Consider the following 19018-nt stretch of genomic DNA (forward strand, 5'->3'; position numbering starts at 1 on the left):
CACAAACTAGAGTGTGCTACACCTAAGAAAATCTAAAAACGATAACTGCACCTCAGCTGTGCCCTGTAAAATGTACTTTTTGTTTTGGATTCCTTGAAGCGCACTTCCCATGGTTAGGCATTCCTGTGTCTTCATTCTCATAGCTGTATATTTGCAGTTTGAGATCATCTAATGCAGAGCTGCCTCGGAATAATAGTCACTACTGTGCTGCTCATTGTTCTCTTTAATGGAGGGGAAGCTGTACCTGAGGATCTCTAGTGCAGTCTGCTTCAGTCATGATATGGAATTGTAGTTTCTCCCCCTCTTCCCTGGTGATTCTTGAGTTTTCAGCCATTAGTTATTAGATCACCAGTCATCAGTGGGGCAGTTCTGACATAAGGATGCCAAGATGGCTACCTCTACATAGGGACACAGTACTGAACAAGGCATGGTATGTCAGTAATGGGGAAAGATCGGCTGTAGGGAGACCCCAGGCATTAATAATGACTAGTCCTTTGCACTCTGTCTGCCTTCTTTTGGGCAAAACTTCTACAGATCAGGTCCTCTTAAAGACTTTTCTTTTTAGAAGCAAATGTACAAATGCAAAAGGTCACCACCAAGCTAAAAACAACAAAAAAACAAATCCTCCTTCTCTACAATGGTACTTTGGCTGAGACAATTTATGTAGATGCCCTTACAGGGTTGGCGTTGGCCTGTGATGCCCAGAGCAGTAATAGACTGAAGTTATGTGGGGAATTTCCCTTCAGAGTGTCCAGCAGATGATGTAGAATGGTCTGTAAAAGATCAAGAAATCATATGAATTTATTTAAAAAAAGTTTCACCAGGATAATATAAAATGTCAATGCAGTGTCTAATCCCTCTGAGCTGGTCTGCACCCATTTCATTGACAGCTCCAATTTTATTCATTGTCTGTAGCAAATCTGGAAAAAGCAGATTAAGTGCAACAGCACTTGCAGATCCACAGAACTTTGGTCTGAGCAATGGCCTACAATAGTAGAGAAAGTAGCACAGACAAGCAGGTGTTTAGCATGGGATGGTGCAGACAAACAGGCACTAAACAGACTCCTAGTGCACAAGCAATGGCTTATAAATGGAGATTTCAGACGGATGGTACACTGATAAAAATGGTTCTGTTGGCCTGAAATTTTAACATAAAAATGTTATAATTTTCAACATAAAAATAAATGTTAATTAATTTACTTTGATGTTTTAAGTACTTTACTTAATTTTCATTAGTTCTTAAAACACACCTTTTACATTTATGAAAATAATGTATAATATTGATATTATAATATATGCATTTCCATATTCTAATTGAGTTACATTTACTTAAAAAAATGATCTTTTCATTTGACTGAAATTGCAGGACGCATGTTTGCCAAACGTGCAACCGCACGAGTTTTGATGTTGTATATTTTAAAGAATTTGACATCTTTTGGAACTTTGAAAGCCTGCACAAGGCAGTTCCCATACGTTTGAGGCCCATCAGGACAAAAGAGCGCCACCAGTGACAAGAATTTTTCCATATCACTACAAAGTCATGCAATGCTATTGAAAGGTAAGAATGAACATTGAAAAAATTATCGCTCACATGCTTTAAATGATGCTTAACATACCATCCAAAATATTTATTTTATTTGCTGATTAATATATTTATAATAAATGGACATACGCCCATTGTATACACCTATTGAGACAACTCACTTGTGCGCACGCAAAGTTTGCGCTTCCTGCATTCTGCAGAACGCAACCAAGATGCAGGGTGAGGGACCGCCAGCTGTTAAGCTTAAAAACAATTTTGTGCCACAAAAAATAGGATTTTTATAACAGCTTACCTGTAAAATCCTTTCCTTGGAGTACATCACACAAAGCCTTAATAATAACTAAATGGGTTATATTTCACCTTCAGGTGATTGGAGACTGGCACACCCAAGACAGGAAGTTCCCCTCTATATAACCCCTCCCATACAGGGAGTACCTCAGTTTTCGTAGCAAAGCAATAAGTATCCCAACAAGAGGGGAGGGACCTCTCTGTGTCCCGTGATATACTCCAAGAAAAGGATTTTACAGGTAAGCTGTTATAAAAATCCTATTTTCTTTCTCGTACATCACGGGACACAGAGCCTTAATAACTAAATAAGATGTCCCAGAGCAATGCTAAGTTGAGGGGAGGGAGACACAGATCAAGGCAGACCGCCATCAGACGTGAGGACCTATACTGCTGCCCGCAGCACACTACGCCCAAAGGCGGCATCGTCATGCCCTCTCACATCCACCTGATAGAATCTAGTGAATGTATGGATCAAAGACCAAGTTGCGGCCTTGCAGATCTGAGTCATAGAGGCCTGGTGATGCACCGCCCATGAAGCACTTACTGCTCTGGTAGAGTGCGCTCTCACATGAAAAGGAGGAACCTTCCTCTTCAAATCATAAGCCTGAACAATAACTTGTCAAATCCACTTAGAGATAGTAGATTTTGACGCTGCCTGGCCCTTCTGGCAGCACAAACAAAACATCAGTTTTCCATATCTGAGCCGTCACTTTCAGATAGACCTTGATTGCTCTCACTACATCAAGAAAGTACAATAATTTTTCTTCCGCAGAGCGCGGTTCTGGAAAAAAGGAAGGCAGGGCAACATCCTGGTTCAGATGGAACCCTGACACCACTTTAGGCAGAAAGGTTGGGTGAGGACACAACACTACTCTGTCCCCGTGGATAATTAAATATGGCTCTTTACAACAAAAAGCTGCCAATTCTGATACCCTTCTAGCAGAGGATATAGCAACCAGAAAAAACAATTTCCTTGTCAAAAGGACCAAGGGAATGTGACGTATTGGTTCAAAGGGCTGCCTTTGTAACACAGGCACAACTAAATTCAAATCCCATGGGCACAAGGGGAGATTTAACTGGTGGATTCAAGGGCATTACCCCTTGAATAAAAGCCCACACCAAGGAATGTGAGGCAAGCGGCCTTTGGAAAAAACACTGATTAAGCGGAGACCTGACCCTTGATGGTACTCAAGGCCAGCTTCATCTCCATCCCCAACTGTACAAGGCAAGAATTCTACCAATGATATATTTCCGATGGTGCCAACCCTTGAATTCACACCAGGAAACATATGCCTTCCAGATTCTGTAATAAATAAGCCTGGAGGCCAGCTTCCTAGCATTAACCAGAGTGGAGAGGACTGAACCTGAGAGCCCCCGACTCTTTAGGACGTAGGTTTCAACAGCCAAACTGTCAAATTTAGGCTCTGTAAGGAAGGATGGAATACTGGACCCTGCAAGAGCAGGTCTGGACGCAGCGGAAGGACCCATGGGCCTCCTACTGCCTTTTTCACGATCTTTGTATACCAGGGTCTTCTGGGCCATGCTGGGGCTATGAGGACCACTGGTATTCTTTTCTCCTTGATCCTGCAAAGAAGTCGCGGTAGAAGCTGAACCGGAGGGAATGCATAGATCAGTGAAAACTGATCCCAAGGGATTACTAATGCATCCGTCCTGCATGCAAGTGGGTCCCTTGTCCTTGACACAACGCTTTCGAATTTCTTGTTGAACCTGGAGGCCAATAGATCCACATCTGGGGTACCCCACTTTTGGCATATGGCCAGAAAGATGTCGGGATGGAGAGACCATTTCCCTGGGAACAACTTCTGGCGGCTTAAATAATCCGCCTGCCAATTCTCTACTCCCAGAATGAAGACCGCCGATAGGCAGGGTACATGCTTCTCTGCCCAAACCAGAATATGGTTCACCTCCCTTTGGACGGCGAGACTTCTGGTGACCCCTTGGTGATTGATATAAGCCACTGCTGTGGCATTGTCGGATTGCATTCTGACAGGACAATCTTATAACCTGTGCGGCCAGGCCCACAGGGCCAAACGTACTGCCCAGATCTCTAGGATAGGGCTTGAAAATTCCGCTCGCCCGCTCGCCAAATGCGAGGGTAAATTCCTTTCTGGCAAGCACAGAGCGGATGGCTTGCAATGTGATCCCCAGGCCCCGGGGATCGATTTGCATTCCACTCGCGCGCAAGCCTCATTTTGAAGCCGATTTCTGGTTTCAGACTTCTGGTTTCTTCTTCGGCATAGCCATTACACTGGCAGCGCCGCTTAGGGGACAGGTGCAGGAGAGGTCCGCTCTCCTCCGCTGAGGGAGACACGAGGAGAGGTCCGCTCTCCACCGCCGTGGGGTACACGAGGAGAGGTCCACTCTCCACCGCCGTTCGGGACACGTGAAGGAGAGGCCTGCCAACAGTGCACATCCCTGCACCCGCCAGCTTAAAGTAAATGACCTGGTGACACTGATGTGAGAGGGGGGCCCTCTGGGGACACTGATGTAAGAGGGGGCCCTCTGGGGACACTGATGTAAGAGGGGGGCCCTCTGGGGACACTGATGTAAGAGGGGGCCCTCTGGGGACACTGATGTAAGAGGGGGGCCCTCTGGAGACACTTATTTAGGGGGTCCTCTGGGGACCCTGATGTAAGGAAGGGCTCTCTGGGGACCCTGATGTAATAAGGGGGGCTCTGGGGACCCTGATGTAAGAAGGGGGGCTCTGGGGACCCTGATGTAAGTAGGGAGGCTCTCTGGGGACACTGATGTAAGAGGAGGCTTTCTAGGGACCCTGATGTAAGGGGAGGCTTTCTGGGGAAATTGATGTAAGGGGAGGCTTTCTGGGGACACTGATGTAAGGGAAGGCTCTCTGGGGACACTGATGTAAGGGGAGGCTCTCTGGGGACACTGATGTAAGGGGAGGCTCTCTGGGGACACTGATGTAAGGGAAGGCTCTCTGGGGACACTGATGTAAGGGGAGGCTCTCTGGGGACATTGATGTAAGGGGAGGCTCTCTGGGGACACTGATGTAAGGGGAGGCTCTCTGGGGACACTGTTGTAAGGGGAGGCTCTCTGGGGACACTGATGTAAGGGGAGGCTCTCTGGGAACACTGATGTAAGGGGAGGCTCTCTGGGAACACTGATGTAAGGGGAGGCTCTTTGGGGACACTGATGTACGTGGGGGATCTATCATACACACACATGTATTTTTTAATACATGTGTATGCCCGCCCAAGTGTATGACTTTCTTTACTTCTCTGCTATGGGCTCTAGCCCGAGATCTTTTGTGGACCCCACTACGCCCCCTAGTTACGCCTCTGCCAACAACGCCATTTTAGTGCTGCTCTCTGAATATTTCAAAAAGTAAAAAATAAATAAAACAAAGCACAGCACACCTATACACAATCAGCTACAAATTTCATTAAAAAAAAAAAAAAAATTTAAATAAAATTGGTAGCTGACTATGCATAGGGACCCAAGTGCTGAAGAAGTCACCATTGGTCCCTCACGATTGTAATGCATTGACAGACCCACCAAGCAAGCAGCCTTGCTCCGCCCTACAGAGACAGGCTCCTGAAAGGCAGCCCAGCCAGCAGACACACCGAGCCACCAGAGGAGCCTTCAATCTGAACTGCCGTTAATCTAAACTGTGAGTTTTTCCTTATTTTTTTGTCTCCTTGTTTACACTGCAACATGAAACAGAGCAAATTAAGCTTTTTTTTTAAAGAAAAAGAATGTCCTACTATTGTGGAGTCTCAGTCAAACCCTATAGAAAGAGAATGAATCAATAGCTAATTCAGTTGCCAGTTGTAGTTTGCTAAAAACTTCCACTGCCGTAATAACTAAAAAGACAAATGATGGCGATGCTGGAAAGACCGCAAAAAAAACGCTGTTTTAGTGCACATTGGCTGGATCAGTTTTCATGGCTTGCTTACTCCAAGGAAAATGATACAACTGGATATGTAAAGTTTGCAGTCGTTTCCCCCAAATTTCAGATGAAAAATGGACAAATGGCGTTAAAGCTCTATTTAAAAGGGAAACTTTTGTATGGCATGACAAATGTAATAAACACAATGAGAATACTGATAAGGCAAAGGCTAGAGACAACTCTGAAGAAAGACCTTTAGCTATGTGTATCAGAAAAATAGACACTGCAATTTTTTTAGCACATGACACACATGTTTAACATTGCTTATTACATAGCCAGGGCTTTTTTTCAGCGGGAAGGCAGGGGAACGCAGTCCCGGCACCTCCAGCACTGAATGTATGTAATAGCATGGGGTGTGGGGTGTGCTGGAGGGTCTATTGATGTTGGCTGCTGGGGATCTATTTTCACTGGTGGGGATCTGATTTTGTGTGAGGGTCTATTGTTGCTGATGGGGAATATGTTGCTGCTGGGGGGGTCTTATGTTGCTGGAAGGGATCTACTGTTGAGGGAGAGGTCTATTTTTACTGGCTGCTGGGAGATCTGTTGTTGCTGCTGGGGGGGGGTCTAATGTTGCTTGGGTGGATATTTTGTTACTGGGTGTGATATTTTGTTGTGGGTGGTTCACTGTTGCTGCAGGGAATCTATTGTTGTTGGGGTGGAATCCATTGTTGCTGGGGGAGTCTATTGTTGTGTGGGGATCTGTTGCTGGTATTCTATTCCTGGCTGCAGAGGATCTATTTTACTGCTTTTCTTTTTATCATTAACATGTTCCATACAAATGATTTAGCACCACAAAATGGTACTTGGTTCTATATTCTCTAAAAGGGGCAGTACTGGTAGGTGGTTAGGGGGTTGAATCAAGGGACGTGGTCAGAGGTAGGTAGGTGCAGAGACAAGAGGTGACTCAAATGGGGGGAGTTCCTGCACCTATTCTCCGAGAAAAAAAGCCCTGTACATAGCTAATTGTAAAAAGCCATTTTGAGATTTCCCTGATTTATTAACATTGAGTGCCAAACTAGATGTGCCAGTTCTGCAGAAATATGGAAGCAATGTTCAGTGCAAACAATTCATTCATTTCATTGCAGGAATAATCAGAGAAAGTCTTGTGGCAAACATTAAAAAGTCACCTTTTGTTGGCATCATGATTGACGGATTTACAGATCGAACCTACACCGAACATGCAAACATTTATGTCCGTTATGTTTTAGAAGGAGACGTCAAAGAATATTTTTTGGGTACATTTGCGCTAGAAAATGCTACAGCCCAAGGTTATTTCAAAGGATTGACTGCCTTTTTTGATAATTTGCATCTTAATTAGAGAGGCTCTTCATGGGTTGCAGGCTTGGGAACGGATGGGGCTGCAAGCATGCTTTTGGCCACAAGTCAGGTTTAGCAGTCCAGATGAAAGAAGTCTGCCACAGATAATCAGCATACATTGTGTGGCTCATCGCTTGCAGCTTGCAATTTTGGATGTTTGCAGGGAAATGCCATACCTACAAACGTTCGATGAGGTGGTGCGGCGTGTTTTTAAATATTATCATTGCTCAGCCAAACGCCTTCTGGAACTTAAAGATCTCGAAAACACTTTGAGTGAGGAAATCTTGAAAATTAAAGATGTACACACAGTGTGCTGGTTATGCAGCAAAGTTGAGGCCTTGCGTGCTTTTCTTTAAAACTGGAAGACAGGGGTGAGCAATTTTGAGCAGATATCAACTGAGGGATCATCTGAATCTGCTAAAGTTAAAGGCATCCTGAAAGACCTGAAACAGCTTGAGTTTGTGAAACTTTTGCATTTCCTATTCGATTTTTATAGCAAGCTGAAACCTTTGTCAGAGGGTCTTCAGAACAAGGAACTTATGATCTGTCAGGGAAGAAAAACTAGAACATGCAGTTAAAACTCTTCAGGATCTTTCTGATGGAATAGGAAAAAACAAGCTTGAATTTCTTAGTAAGTTTACAGAAGATGGAAAACTACATGGGCTGCAGCTGACCAACCTTGAAGCTGTTGAAAGAGAATTTCAGTCTATACGCCAATCTGTATTGGCCAGCAGAAAGATATTTAATTTTGAGGCTTTCCTCAGTCTCCGCAGATATTGTACAATCTTTCAATATATTTAACAGCCTGTCATGGCCAGACAAAGCACACATCCTCAACTTTGGATTGACTGAGTTGCACAGAATTGCAAAACATATTTTTGATAATCAGTTAGAAGACAAAATTGACCTGTTATAAGTAGAGTGGGCTGGCCTAAAACTCTCCATTCAAAATGGACTCTCTTTTAATGAAACTCTGAAAAGATTGAATCAGCAGAAAGATTCAGCACCATACTCCCTCTGGTCAATTTCTGTGCCGTACTACCCCCAACAACCGCCTCATGTGAACGTGACTTTAGCTACCAAAATAGAATAAAGACAGGCTATCGTTCATTACTGACACTGGAGACTTTGGATGATCTTTTGATGATTGCCTTTAATGGGCCTTCACTTAAAGATTACCATCCAAACACAGCCATTGATACTGTAAGTGGTATTTTTCATCAGAAAGGGGACGTTACACAAGGGTTGGTCCTGCTGTACAACGAAAACCATAGCAAATCTTGATGTGAAACTGGCTTCCTACTGCTTTTTGGCATCCAAAGAATCATTTTTTTCTTCTTAATTAAATAGATTGCAAGCCACACACAGCCATTGAAGTGGTATTTTGCATCAGAAAAAGGTTATTACTCAAGTCTTGGTCCTGCTGTACAACACAAACCACGGCTGCTATAATAGCACATCTTTGTTAAAATGTTTACTATTGTTATGTTTTTTGGCATCTAAATAAGCACTTTTTTGTTTTTTCTTAATGAACTACTTCTATAAGCTCTCTTTTAATAAGAGGCTGGAGATAAAAAATACAAAATGTTTACTATTGTTGTTTTATGCCATGTTTTTTGGCCATGAAAAGAAGCCCTTTTTTGTTTTTTCTTAATGCAACACTTCTCTAAGGTCTCTGCTGGAGATAAAAAAAATACAACATGTTTACAGTAACTATTATTCCCTGTTTTTTTGCATCAAAATAAGCACTTTTTCTTAGGCTATACTTCTGTAAACTAAAGTCTCTTTTAAAAGATGCTGGAGATAAAAAAAAAAAAAATACGAAATGTTTACTACAGGTTTAAAGCTGTAAAACTTGATATTTTGACCCTATTGCTATTACTGTTATGTTTAAATTGACATGATAAAGCTATGTTATAATTGCAGTTTTTTATATTTTTGGCTCTTTATTCTAAAGAAAAATGTAATTTCATAAGCTTTAAGGGAATAGAAAAGTCCTGGACTGCCACACTCCATAAAAAAAGCATCTTTATTGAACGTAGATAAAATCCAAAATCACAGACAAATGACAAAAGTGGACACAACGGGGATCAAATCGCTAACACGTTTCACATCCAAAGATGCTTACTCATAGCTGATTTGAGAAAAAAACAAAAGTGTATATATAAAAAAAGGGGGAAGGGAAAAAGTGAAACATCCAATCCGTAACAACAGGCAATTAAATAGACACACCTGATACACAATTGTAGCTAGATTCCTAAAAGACAAATGTGGTGCACATAATGGTTCAACATGGTATGACACAATGTATAGAAAAACAGATGGCATTGATAAAATGAGCCAAAATTAAATTTACAAAAATGTAACTATAAATAACCTATTATGATGCATCTATAAATAGGAATATAGCAAAAAGACAACAAAAATGCATGTTATTCTGAGACATATCAGATATTAATTGCAGTTTTTTTCAGTTTTTCTTTTATTAGGCTGAGTTGATCATGGTTTATCATTATTGAGCCAGAGGACCGGCTTTTTGCACACTTGTCATTGGTATCTTTTCCATGAATAATTGTTTTAAAAGATATAAACGCTATTTTGTATAGCAACCTAGAAATGACAGTGTATTTAAGACAAAAAATTCTCTGGACGGAATATTTTCAATACACATATATTTTTATATATAATATCACTTTATATTTATTTTTATTTAAATCACCATATTTTTTCTCTGGTATGCATGATTGTTTCTATGAGCCATATGAAAATGTTTCGGTGTTATTCACATGAAATATCCATGGGATCAGTATAGTATAGGCAGTGTTTGAAATATGTGGTTTTTACTTTTCGTATCACATACATTCTTCCTCTTGCTATCCTTTTCCCCCCTTTTCTGTGCTGCAATTAATATCTGATATGTCTCAGACTAACATGCATTTTTGTTGTCTTTTTGCTATATTCCTATTTATAGATGCATCATAATAGGTTATTTATAGTTACATTTTTGTAAATTTAATTTTGGCTCATTTTATCAATGCCATCTGTTTTTCGATACATTGTGTCATACCATGTTGAACCATTATGTGCACCACATTTGTCTTTTAGGAATCTAGCTCCAATTGTGCATCAGGTGTGTCCATTTAATTGCCTGTTGTTACGGATTGGATGTTTCACTTTTTCCCTTCCCCTTTTTTTTATATATACACTTTTGTTTTTTTCTCAAATCAGCTATGAGTAAGCATCTTTGGATGTGAAACGCGTTAACGATTTGATCCCTGTTGTGTCCACTTTTGTCATTTGTCTGCGATTTTGGATTTTATCTACGTTCAATAAAGATGCTTTTTTATGGAGTGCGGCAGTCCAGGACTTTTCTATTTCCTTAACCTTGTGCACAGCCAGCACCCAACACTGTTTAGTGGGGCGGTAGTACCCTGAAAGCACGGAGACTTACAGAGCAGCATTTCTTTTTTTTATAAGCTTTAAGGGGTGGGGTTGGGGGATGGACCTGGGCAAGATTTGGTGGGGCAACTGGTGGAAAGTAAGGTTTTTGCCTGGCTAGTAGGTCTAGACTTTAAATTTTAAGCGCTGCTCTAGGAAATTGATGGGCAAGGTTTTTTCAGATTCGGACCATTTCCCTTGGACCGTAGCCTCTTCTAGGACTGCTCCCCAGCCCAAAAGGCTGGCATCCGTTGTCACAACCTTCCAGGCAACTGGGATGAAGGATTTTCCCTTCTGCAAATTCTTGGTTGCTAACCACCAACTGAGGCTCCAGCGCACCTCTGGTGCCAGATATATTGGCAAGTCCAAGGCTTGGATCCTTTTGTTCCAAGCAGACAGAATGCTGTTTTGCAACGGCCTTGAATGAAACTGGGCATAAGGAACAGCCTCGAATGAGGCTACCATCTTCCCTAATAACCTGATGCAAAGGCGAATGGAAGGAGTTTTCCTTGGTTTGACTACCTGGACCAGGTCTCTTATAGAGTTGACCTTTGACTGGGGGAGAAATACTCTTTTCTGGGCTGAGTCTATGACCAAACCCAGGTACACCAGCCTTTCTACTGGCTGCAAGGAAGATTTCTCTAGGTTGAGAACCCAGTCCAGGTCTAGATATTTGACTGTGCTGAGCACACTCTGGTTCAAGCGTGCCACCGACTGATCTATCAGTAGCAAGTCATCCAGATAAGATGTTACCGTTATGCCCTGGGCCCTTAGTCTTGCCAGGAGCGGGGCCAGAATCTTTGTAAATACCTTGGATGCGGTAGCTAGACCGAAGGGTAGAGCCACAAATTGAAAGTGGCGTCGTTCCGGAACCTCTGGTGAGCGGGAAATATAGGCACATGCAGATACGCATCTTTGATGTCTATTGAAGCTAGAAGTTCTCCCCCTTTTAGGGTGGAAACCTCTGAGCGTATTGACTCCATGCGAAAGAAGTGGATGTTTAGGAATTGCACGGGTTTTCTGATGCGTGCATTTGTATATACTGCATTGTATAATGTTTGTATCAATTTTATTTATTCTCTTTATTATTTGCAAATCCATTGGCTGAGCTAATATGCTGTATAATTCATGTATGTACATTCATTTTAATAAACATTTATATTGCTATTACTCTTGTTACTCAGTGGCTAACTGTGACCACCTCATTTAAAGTCCCAGGGCGACTCTCGTTTTTTTTGTCTTTGCACAGGAGATAACGGGCGCGTGCCTGCTGCGTACCACGGGAGCGTGCACACGGGTCCATCGGACCCTATGTCCGCCTGCGACCCACGATCGCAGTATAAAGAGGCAGAACGGGGATCTGCCTATGTAAACATGGTCGATTCACGTTTTGCCAGATGACATGTCAGATGTATTGTTCCCAGAGATCAGGAAAAGCTATCTCTGTCATGTCCCTGGTAGCCCAACCCCCCTACAGTTATAACACACCCAGGGAACCACTTAATTGCACCCTAGTGTTAACCCCTTCCCTGCCAGTGTCATTTATTGATAAGTGCATTTTTAATTATGTCACTGGTCCCCAAAAATATTTGGGGTCAGGTTTGTCCGTCGCAATGTCGCAGTCCCGTTAAAATTGCAGATTGCCGCCATTACCAGTAAAAACAATAAAAAAAAGTCCCTCAATCTATTAGACATGTGCACACTGAAATATTTCGTTTCGGAATTTCGTTTTCGTCCGTAAAATAAATTTATTTAGTTACTCCGAAATTTGTTTTTATTCATTTTGTTTCGTTAAAAAATGCGAAATAATTAAGGTCGAATCTGTCATTGAAGGCTTATGGTGTCTGTCGAATGTTCTAAGAAGATTCAACGCAGCAGCTAAACTGTACGACGCCGCAATTGTACATTTCCGGTCAAATGTTCCGCCTACAAGCTATAGTAGAATTCTAATGTTGTATGACACTAGTAATAATTATATTTATTAATTATTATTACTAGTCAACCAACATTAGAATTCTTCTATAGCCTATGGGCGGAGCTTTTGACCATAAATGTCCGCTTGCGGCGACTACTTTGTCAAATCTTTTCTCTCTATGTCGAATAATCTTGGACTAATAGAGTTAGGTTAGGCACATTCAACCTTTTTTGCTATTGTCTCTATAATGTCGAATTTTTTCTCTCTATGTTGAATGTTTTCTCTCTAGGTTGAATAATCTTGAACTAATAGAGCTAAGGTTAGGCACATTCGACCACAGGTTCGATGGACACATATCACTATTGTCAGCATCATGTCGAATCTCCTATCTATATCGAACAGTTGTCAAAACGAAAATAAAGCATTTGTTTATGTCGGATCTTTCGGTTTTCAGATCCTGCACGTTTGTTATCGTTTGTTAAAATGATAACGAAAATACCCAAAATTCAGACGAAAATGCATTCGGACGAAAATGAATGCACATATCTAAAATCTATCTCATAGATGCGATAACTTTTGCGCAAACCAATCAACATACACCTATTGCAATTTTTTTTACCAAAAATATGTAGAAGAATATATATCGGCCTAAAGTGATGAATACATTTGTTTTTTATATATTTTTTGGATATATATTATAGCAGAAAGTAAAAAAAATATATTTTTTCAAAATTGTCAGTCTTTTTTTGTTTATAGTGCCAAAAATAAAAATCGAAGAGGTGATCAAATACCACCAAAAGAAAGCTCTATTTGTGGGAAAAAAGGAAGTTCAATTTTGTTTGGGTACAGCGTCGCACAACCGCACAATTGTTAGTTAAAGCGACGCAGTGCCGTATCTCAAGAAATGGCCTGGTCATTAAGGGGTCAAATCCTTCTGAAATGGTTAAAGTGCAAATTACTTTCCCAAAAAGCTTAAAAAAAAAAGTTAATACATTCTGTATTCTATGTTCTTTACACATATACATCTACATACATGTGTTTCAGTCTGATTTGTTAGCTGAGAAAGAGGCATTTCTTTCTTTTTTAATGTTTATAATTACATTTGATGCTGCTTTAATAATATTACATTTGTAACACTTTATAAACAATAAATGTTAATTTGCTTTGAAAGCCTGTTTCAAGAGACTATTCCTTTTAATAAAAACCAAATTACTGTATAATTTTTATATAAAAACCTTCAAACATATATCAAATATATTTGTAAAATAAGTTTTACCAACTTAAAAGTAAGTAGTAAGTTGCAAGTTAATAACATGCATGTTCTACCCTGTGCCTGTGTAGGTTTCCTCCCACACTCCAAAGACATGCTGGTAGGGTAATTGGTTCCTGTGTAAATTGGCCCTAATATGTGTATGTATGAATGTGAGTTCAGGGATGTTCGATTGAAAGCTTCTTAAGGGAAGGGACTGATGTGAATGTATATGTAAAGTGCTCAATAAATTGACGATGCTATATAACCCCTGGCAAAAATTATGGAATCACCAGTCCCTGAGGATGTTCCTTCAGTTGTTTATTGTTGTAGAAAAAAAGCAGATCACAGACATGGCCAAAAACGAAAGGCATTTCAAATGGCAACTTTCTGGCTTTAAGAAACACTAAAAGAAATCAAGAAAAATAATTGTGGTGGCCAGTAACAGTTAGATTTATAGAACAAGCACAGGGAATAAATGATGGAATCACTCAATTCTGAGGAAAAATTTATGGAATCACCCTGTAAATTTTCATTACAAACGCTAACACCTGCATCAGATTAAATGTGCTTGTTAGTATGTAGGTAAAGAGGGTAAATCATCACGCAGTGTTGCACAAGATGTCGGTTGTTCACAGTCGGCTGTGTCTAAAACATGGACCAAATACAAAAAACATGGGAAGGTGGTTAAAGGCAAGCATACTGGTAGACCAAGGAAGACATCAAAGCGTCAAGACAGAAAACTTAAAGCAATATGCCTTGAAAACAGAAAATGTACAACAAAACAAATGAGGAACAAATGGGAGGAAACTGGAGTCAACATCTGTGACCGAACTGTAAGAAACCGCCTAAAGGAAATGGGATTTACATACAGAAAAGCTAAAAGAAAGCCATCTCTAACACCTAAACACAAAAAAACAAGGTTACAATGGGCTAAGGAAAGGCAATCGTGGACTGTGGATGATTGGATGAAAGTCATATTCAGTGATGAATCTCGAATCTGCATTGGGCAAGGTGATGATGCTGGAACTTTTGTTTGGTGCCGTTCCAATGAGATTTATGCAGACGACTGTCTGAAGAAAACATGCAAACTTCCACAGTCAATTATGATATGGGGCTGCATGTCAGGTAAAGGCACTGGGGAGATGGCTGTCATTAAATCTTCAATAAATGCACAGGTTTACATTGAAATTTTGGACACTTTTCTTATCCCATCTATTGAAAGGATGTTTGGGGATGATGAAATCATTTATCAAGATGATGCCATAGACCAAAAACTGTGAAAAAATTCCATGAAGAAAGACACATAAGGTCAATGTCATGGCCTGCAAACAGTCCGGATCTCGATCCAATTGAAAATCTGTGGTGGAAGTTAAAGAAAATGGTCCATGACAAGGCTCCAACCTGCAAAGATGATTTGGCAACAGCAATCAGAGAAGGCTGGAGCCAGATTGATGAAGAGTACTGTTTATCACTCATTAAGTCAATGCCTCAGAGACTGCAAGCAGTTAGAAAAGCCAGAGGTGGTGCAACAAAGTACTAGTGATGTTTTTCATGATTCCATAATTTTTTCCTCAGAGTTGAGTGATTCCATAATTTATTCCCTGTGCTTGTTCTATAAATCTAACTGTTACTGGCCACCACAATTATTTTTCTTGATTTCTTTTAGTGTTTCTTAAAGCCAGAAAGTTGCCATTTGAAATACCTTTAGTTTTTGGACATGTCTGTGATCTGCTTTTTTTTTTACAACTGAAGGAACATCCTCAGGGACTGGTGATTCCATAATTTTTGCCAGGGGTTGTATAAGTACTTGAAATAAATAAGTTAATGTATGTGTTCCCAACTTAATCTTTTCTAGAAGCTGGAAAAATGGAGTTGGCTTTACTTGAACCTATGGTCTACAAACTGGAAATATTGATTTGACGTTACTTAAAAATATAGTTCCATACAAGTTAAGGTATGTGTTCCTAACTTAAAACACAATGGTCTATAAATTGAAAAAAATTTAGTTGGCTTTACTTAAATCAACTAAGTTGAAAACATGAAAAGGCTAATGAGTCAGACAAAAATAAGATTAGTTGACAGTACTTAAAAAGCTGATGCAAATAGTTGCCTCAATTTTTTTGAGTAGACCCAGCACAATATTTTTTACAGTGTATAAACAGGTTCGAACAGGGGTAAATACAGAAGAAATTCAGAACAATGAAGACACAATGCTTGTCAACAGAACCTGCTAATGAAGTATATGCTTAAAGCACTGGCCTTAGGCTAGCCATACATTATACAATTTTCTTGAACAACCTTCCTTTAGCTTTACCTGAACCATATAATATGAGGTCAAACCTAAACTCTTTCAATTTGTATGCAATCAGGCAGGCCCTTGCACTACATACTTGAAAGTAAATCTAAAGAAAATTGAATAAGAAAATTGTATGATGTATGTCCAGCTTTACTTTAAAGTCAACTAACTTGGCTAGGTGTGAAAGTTGGTCCTTGGTCTAGCTGCAGTGGAGAAGAATGTCCAGTAGATGGCAGAAAGAAGGGCAAATTCACACAAGAATGGGGGCAATTTGGTTTGCGATTCGGTGCATGGCACACAGCTCCTTTTATTTTCGCTGTACAAACTTTATTTGAAGTGTACAAAGTAGGTGTTGCTGGCACACAGAATTAAAAAAGCTGCCAAACCCTGTAATCTGCTTTAGAGAATACTTGTCACATGGTATAATCAGGCATATATGGTGAGACAATTCAGTTGTAAAATCTTTTTGGACCCAAGTGTATTAGACTTTATGTAACATATTAGAATACCAATTCCAGATGACTCCATTAGAGACCTTTCTCTATAAGAAACCCTACACTGCCAGATACTCTTTGCAGCAGTCCCCTATTACATCAGGGTCCCTATCAGACTCCTCATTACATCAGGGTCCCTGTCAGAGTGCCCCTTTCCTTCAGTGTCTCCATCAGAGTCCCTCTTATTTCAAAGTCCTAATCAGAGTCTCCCTCCCCCTTTACATCACGGTCTTCCCTTACATCAGGGTTCCTATCAGAGACCCCTTACATCAGGGTCTGTATCAGAGTCCCCCTTATTTTCATGTCCTAATCAAAACCCCCCCTCCCCCATTTACAGTATATTCCCCCCTTACCTCTGGGTCCCCATCAGAGAACTCCTTACATCAGTGTCCAAAAGAGAGCCCACTTATATCAGTGTCCCCATCAGATCAATCCCCACTTCCATCAGGGTCTCTGTCAGAGTTACCCTTACCACTGTAAGCATGGCTGTAGCTATGTGGCAGCAGTGCCAGATCTGGGAGGCGGAGTAGGTCTGAACAGAGACATTTTTATCCCCTCATGAATACTTGTGCAAGTATGTCATTGGTTACTATGACGCTGGCGGGTTAGGGAGGGGACTGAAGTGAAGAGCATAAGCAGCCTGTGCTGACCTTAATCTTCAATCTGTGCAGTTTGAGGATTTGCCAATGACCTGTAGTGGGCTGGATGTGACCCACGAGCCATAGTTTGGAGACCCCTGATATAACCCAACAAAATGTAAGCAAACTGATTGAAAGAAAAAAATTTAAGGTACACTGCACATCATTAATATCTACTTAGCACTACCAAAAAAATAAAATAAAATCATCCTAATCTAATAAATGTTTCATACAGTGTCGTCCAAATACACATGTTGGTTCCCCATTGGAATGATTTCCATTTACTTCATGTACCCAAAGGAACAGGAAGTGAGGAGAAATCTACCTTTGCACTGTCTTCAGATGGTTTACTTTCTTCTTCTTTGAGTACAATGTTTTTAAACATCTTTAGCAGCCACTGTTTGGACACAGACCAGTCTCTGAAAGACAGAATAGGAGAGATCAGATTGTCAGGACTATTGGGGTTAAAAATAATTAATTCCTAAGGCCTTTGCATTATATAAATTTTTTATATATTTTGGGAACATGACAAAAGCCATTTTGCTTTCATTTTTTTTAAGAGGTTAACTTCATTCTCTTTGAAACCAAGAAACCCTCACAAGAGGGTTTGTAAGAGACTCTAGGCTCCTTGCATATCAGCCTGAGTTGTAAATTAAGAGACTCGGACACATCAGATAAGGAACTGACCAAGAAAAATGTGGGTTAGGTCTCGAATATCACTGAACATACACACATTTTTTTTTCTCTGTTTATGATTGAGAGAGGGAATAGAGATCTGTTCATAAACTGTGTTTTTGAAATATATTGTATTATGTACTGCGTAAGCAATCATATTAACAATAATCCCCAATATATAAGAACATTATATTGAAGTAATTATATGCATGATTAAGTGAATGATTTTACATACAGTAAAACCTTGGTTTGAAAGTAACTTGGCTTGAGAGCGTTTTGCAAGACAAGCAAACATTTTTCTAACAAACTTTGTCTTGATATACAAGTAGCGTCACGTCACAACTGAGTATAAAAGAGAAGAGAGGCGCCTCTAATGCCCTGTACACACGTACAAGGCATTAGAAATTCCGACCGTGTGTGGGCTCCATCACACATTTTCCATCGGAATTTCCGCCACACAAAGTTTGAGAGCAGGCTATAAAATTTTCCGACAACAAAATCCGTTGTCGGAAATTCCGATCGTGTGTACACAAATCCGATGCACAAAGTGCCACGCATGCTCAGAATAAATTCAGAGACAAAAGCTATTGGCTACTGCCCCATTTATAGTCCCGACGTACGTGTTTTACGTCACCGTGTTTAGAACGATTGGATTATCTGTCAACGTCATCCCTTGCACGCTGCGCTCCACGAGTGGTTCAATCGCTCTACTGCGGGGTAGTCTTCCGGGTCATGATTGCAGACTGAGAGCGGTGAGAGCCGGCGTTGTGGGGGATGGTCTATGTGGACAGCTTTACCCCGGATGCCTGCTTATTTAGATGTGCCTCTCTTAACCCTTTCATGACTAAGCCTATTTTTGACATTTGTTGCTTGCAAGTTAAAATCTGTATTTTTTGCTAGAAAATTACTTAGAACCTACAAACATTATATATATATATATATATATATATATATATATATATATTTTAGCAGAGAATCTAGAGAATAAAATGGCAATCGTTGCAATATTTTATGTCACAATGTATTTGAGCAGCGGTCTTTCAAATGCAATTTTTTAAGGAAAAAAGACACTTTCATGAATTAAAAAAAACAAAACAGTAAAGTTAGCCCAATTTTTTTTGTATAATGTGAAAGATGATGTTACGCCGAGTAAATAGACAGCCAAAATGTCATGCTTTGAAATTGCGCACACTCGTGGAATGGGGACAAAGTATGGTACCTAAAAATCTCC

At 40.4% G+C, this 19018-nt stretch overlaps 1 protein-coding gene across 2 annotated transcripts in view; it reads right to left on the minus strand.

The window, feature by feature from the left end:
- Nucleotides 1-19018, minus strand: part of LOC141139289 (24-hydroxycholesterol 7-alpha-hydroxylase-like) — a 224264-nt gene that overhangs the window by 119626 nt on the left and 85620 nt on the right. For both annotated transcript variants that reach the window (XM_073625254.1, XM_073625253.1), the window contains 2 exons: nt 17438-17531; nt 678-773 (listed from right to left, as the gene is read on the minus strand). In XM_073625254.1, the coding sequence (XP_073481355.1) occupies nt 678-773; nt 17438-17531 (190 nt within the window). The remainder of the gene's footprint in view (nt 1-677; nt 774-17437; nt 17532-19018) is intronic.

Source organism: Aquarana catesbeiana, linkage group LG04, assembly GCF_042186555.1.
Source record: "Aquarana catesbeiana isolate 2022-GZ linkage group LG04, ASM4218655v1, whole genome shotgun sequence".
Taxonomy (NCBI): Eukaryota; Metazoa; Chordata; class Amphibia; order Anura; family Ranidae; genus Aquarana; species Aquarana catesbeiana.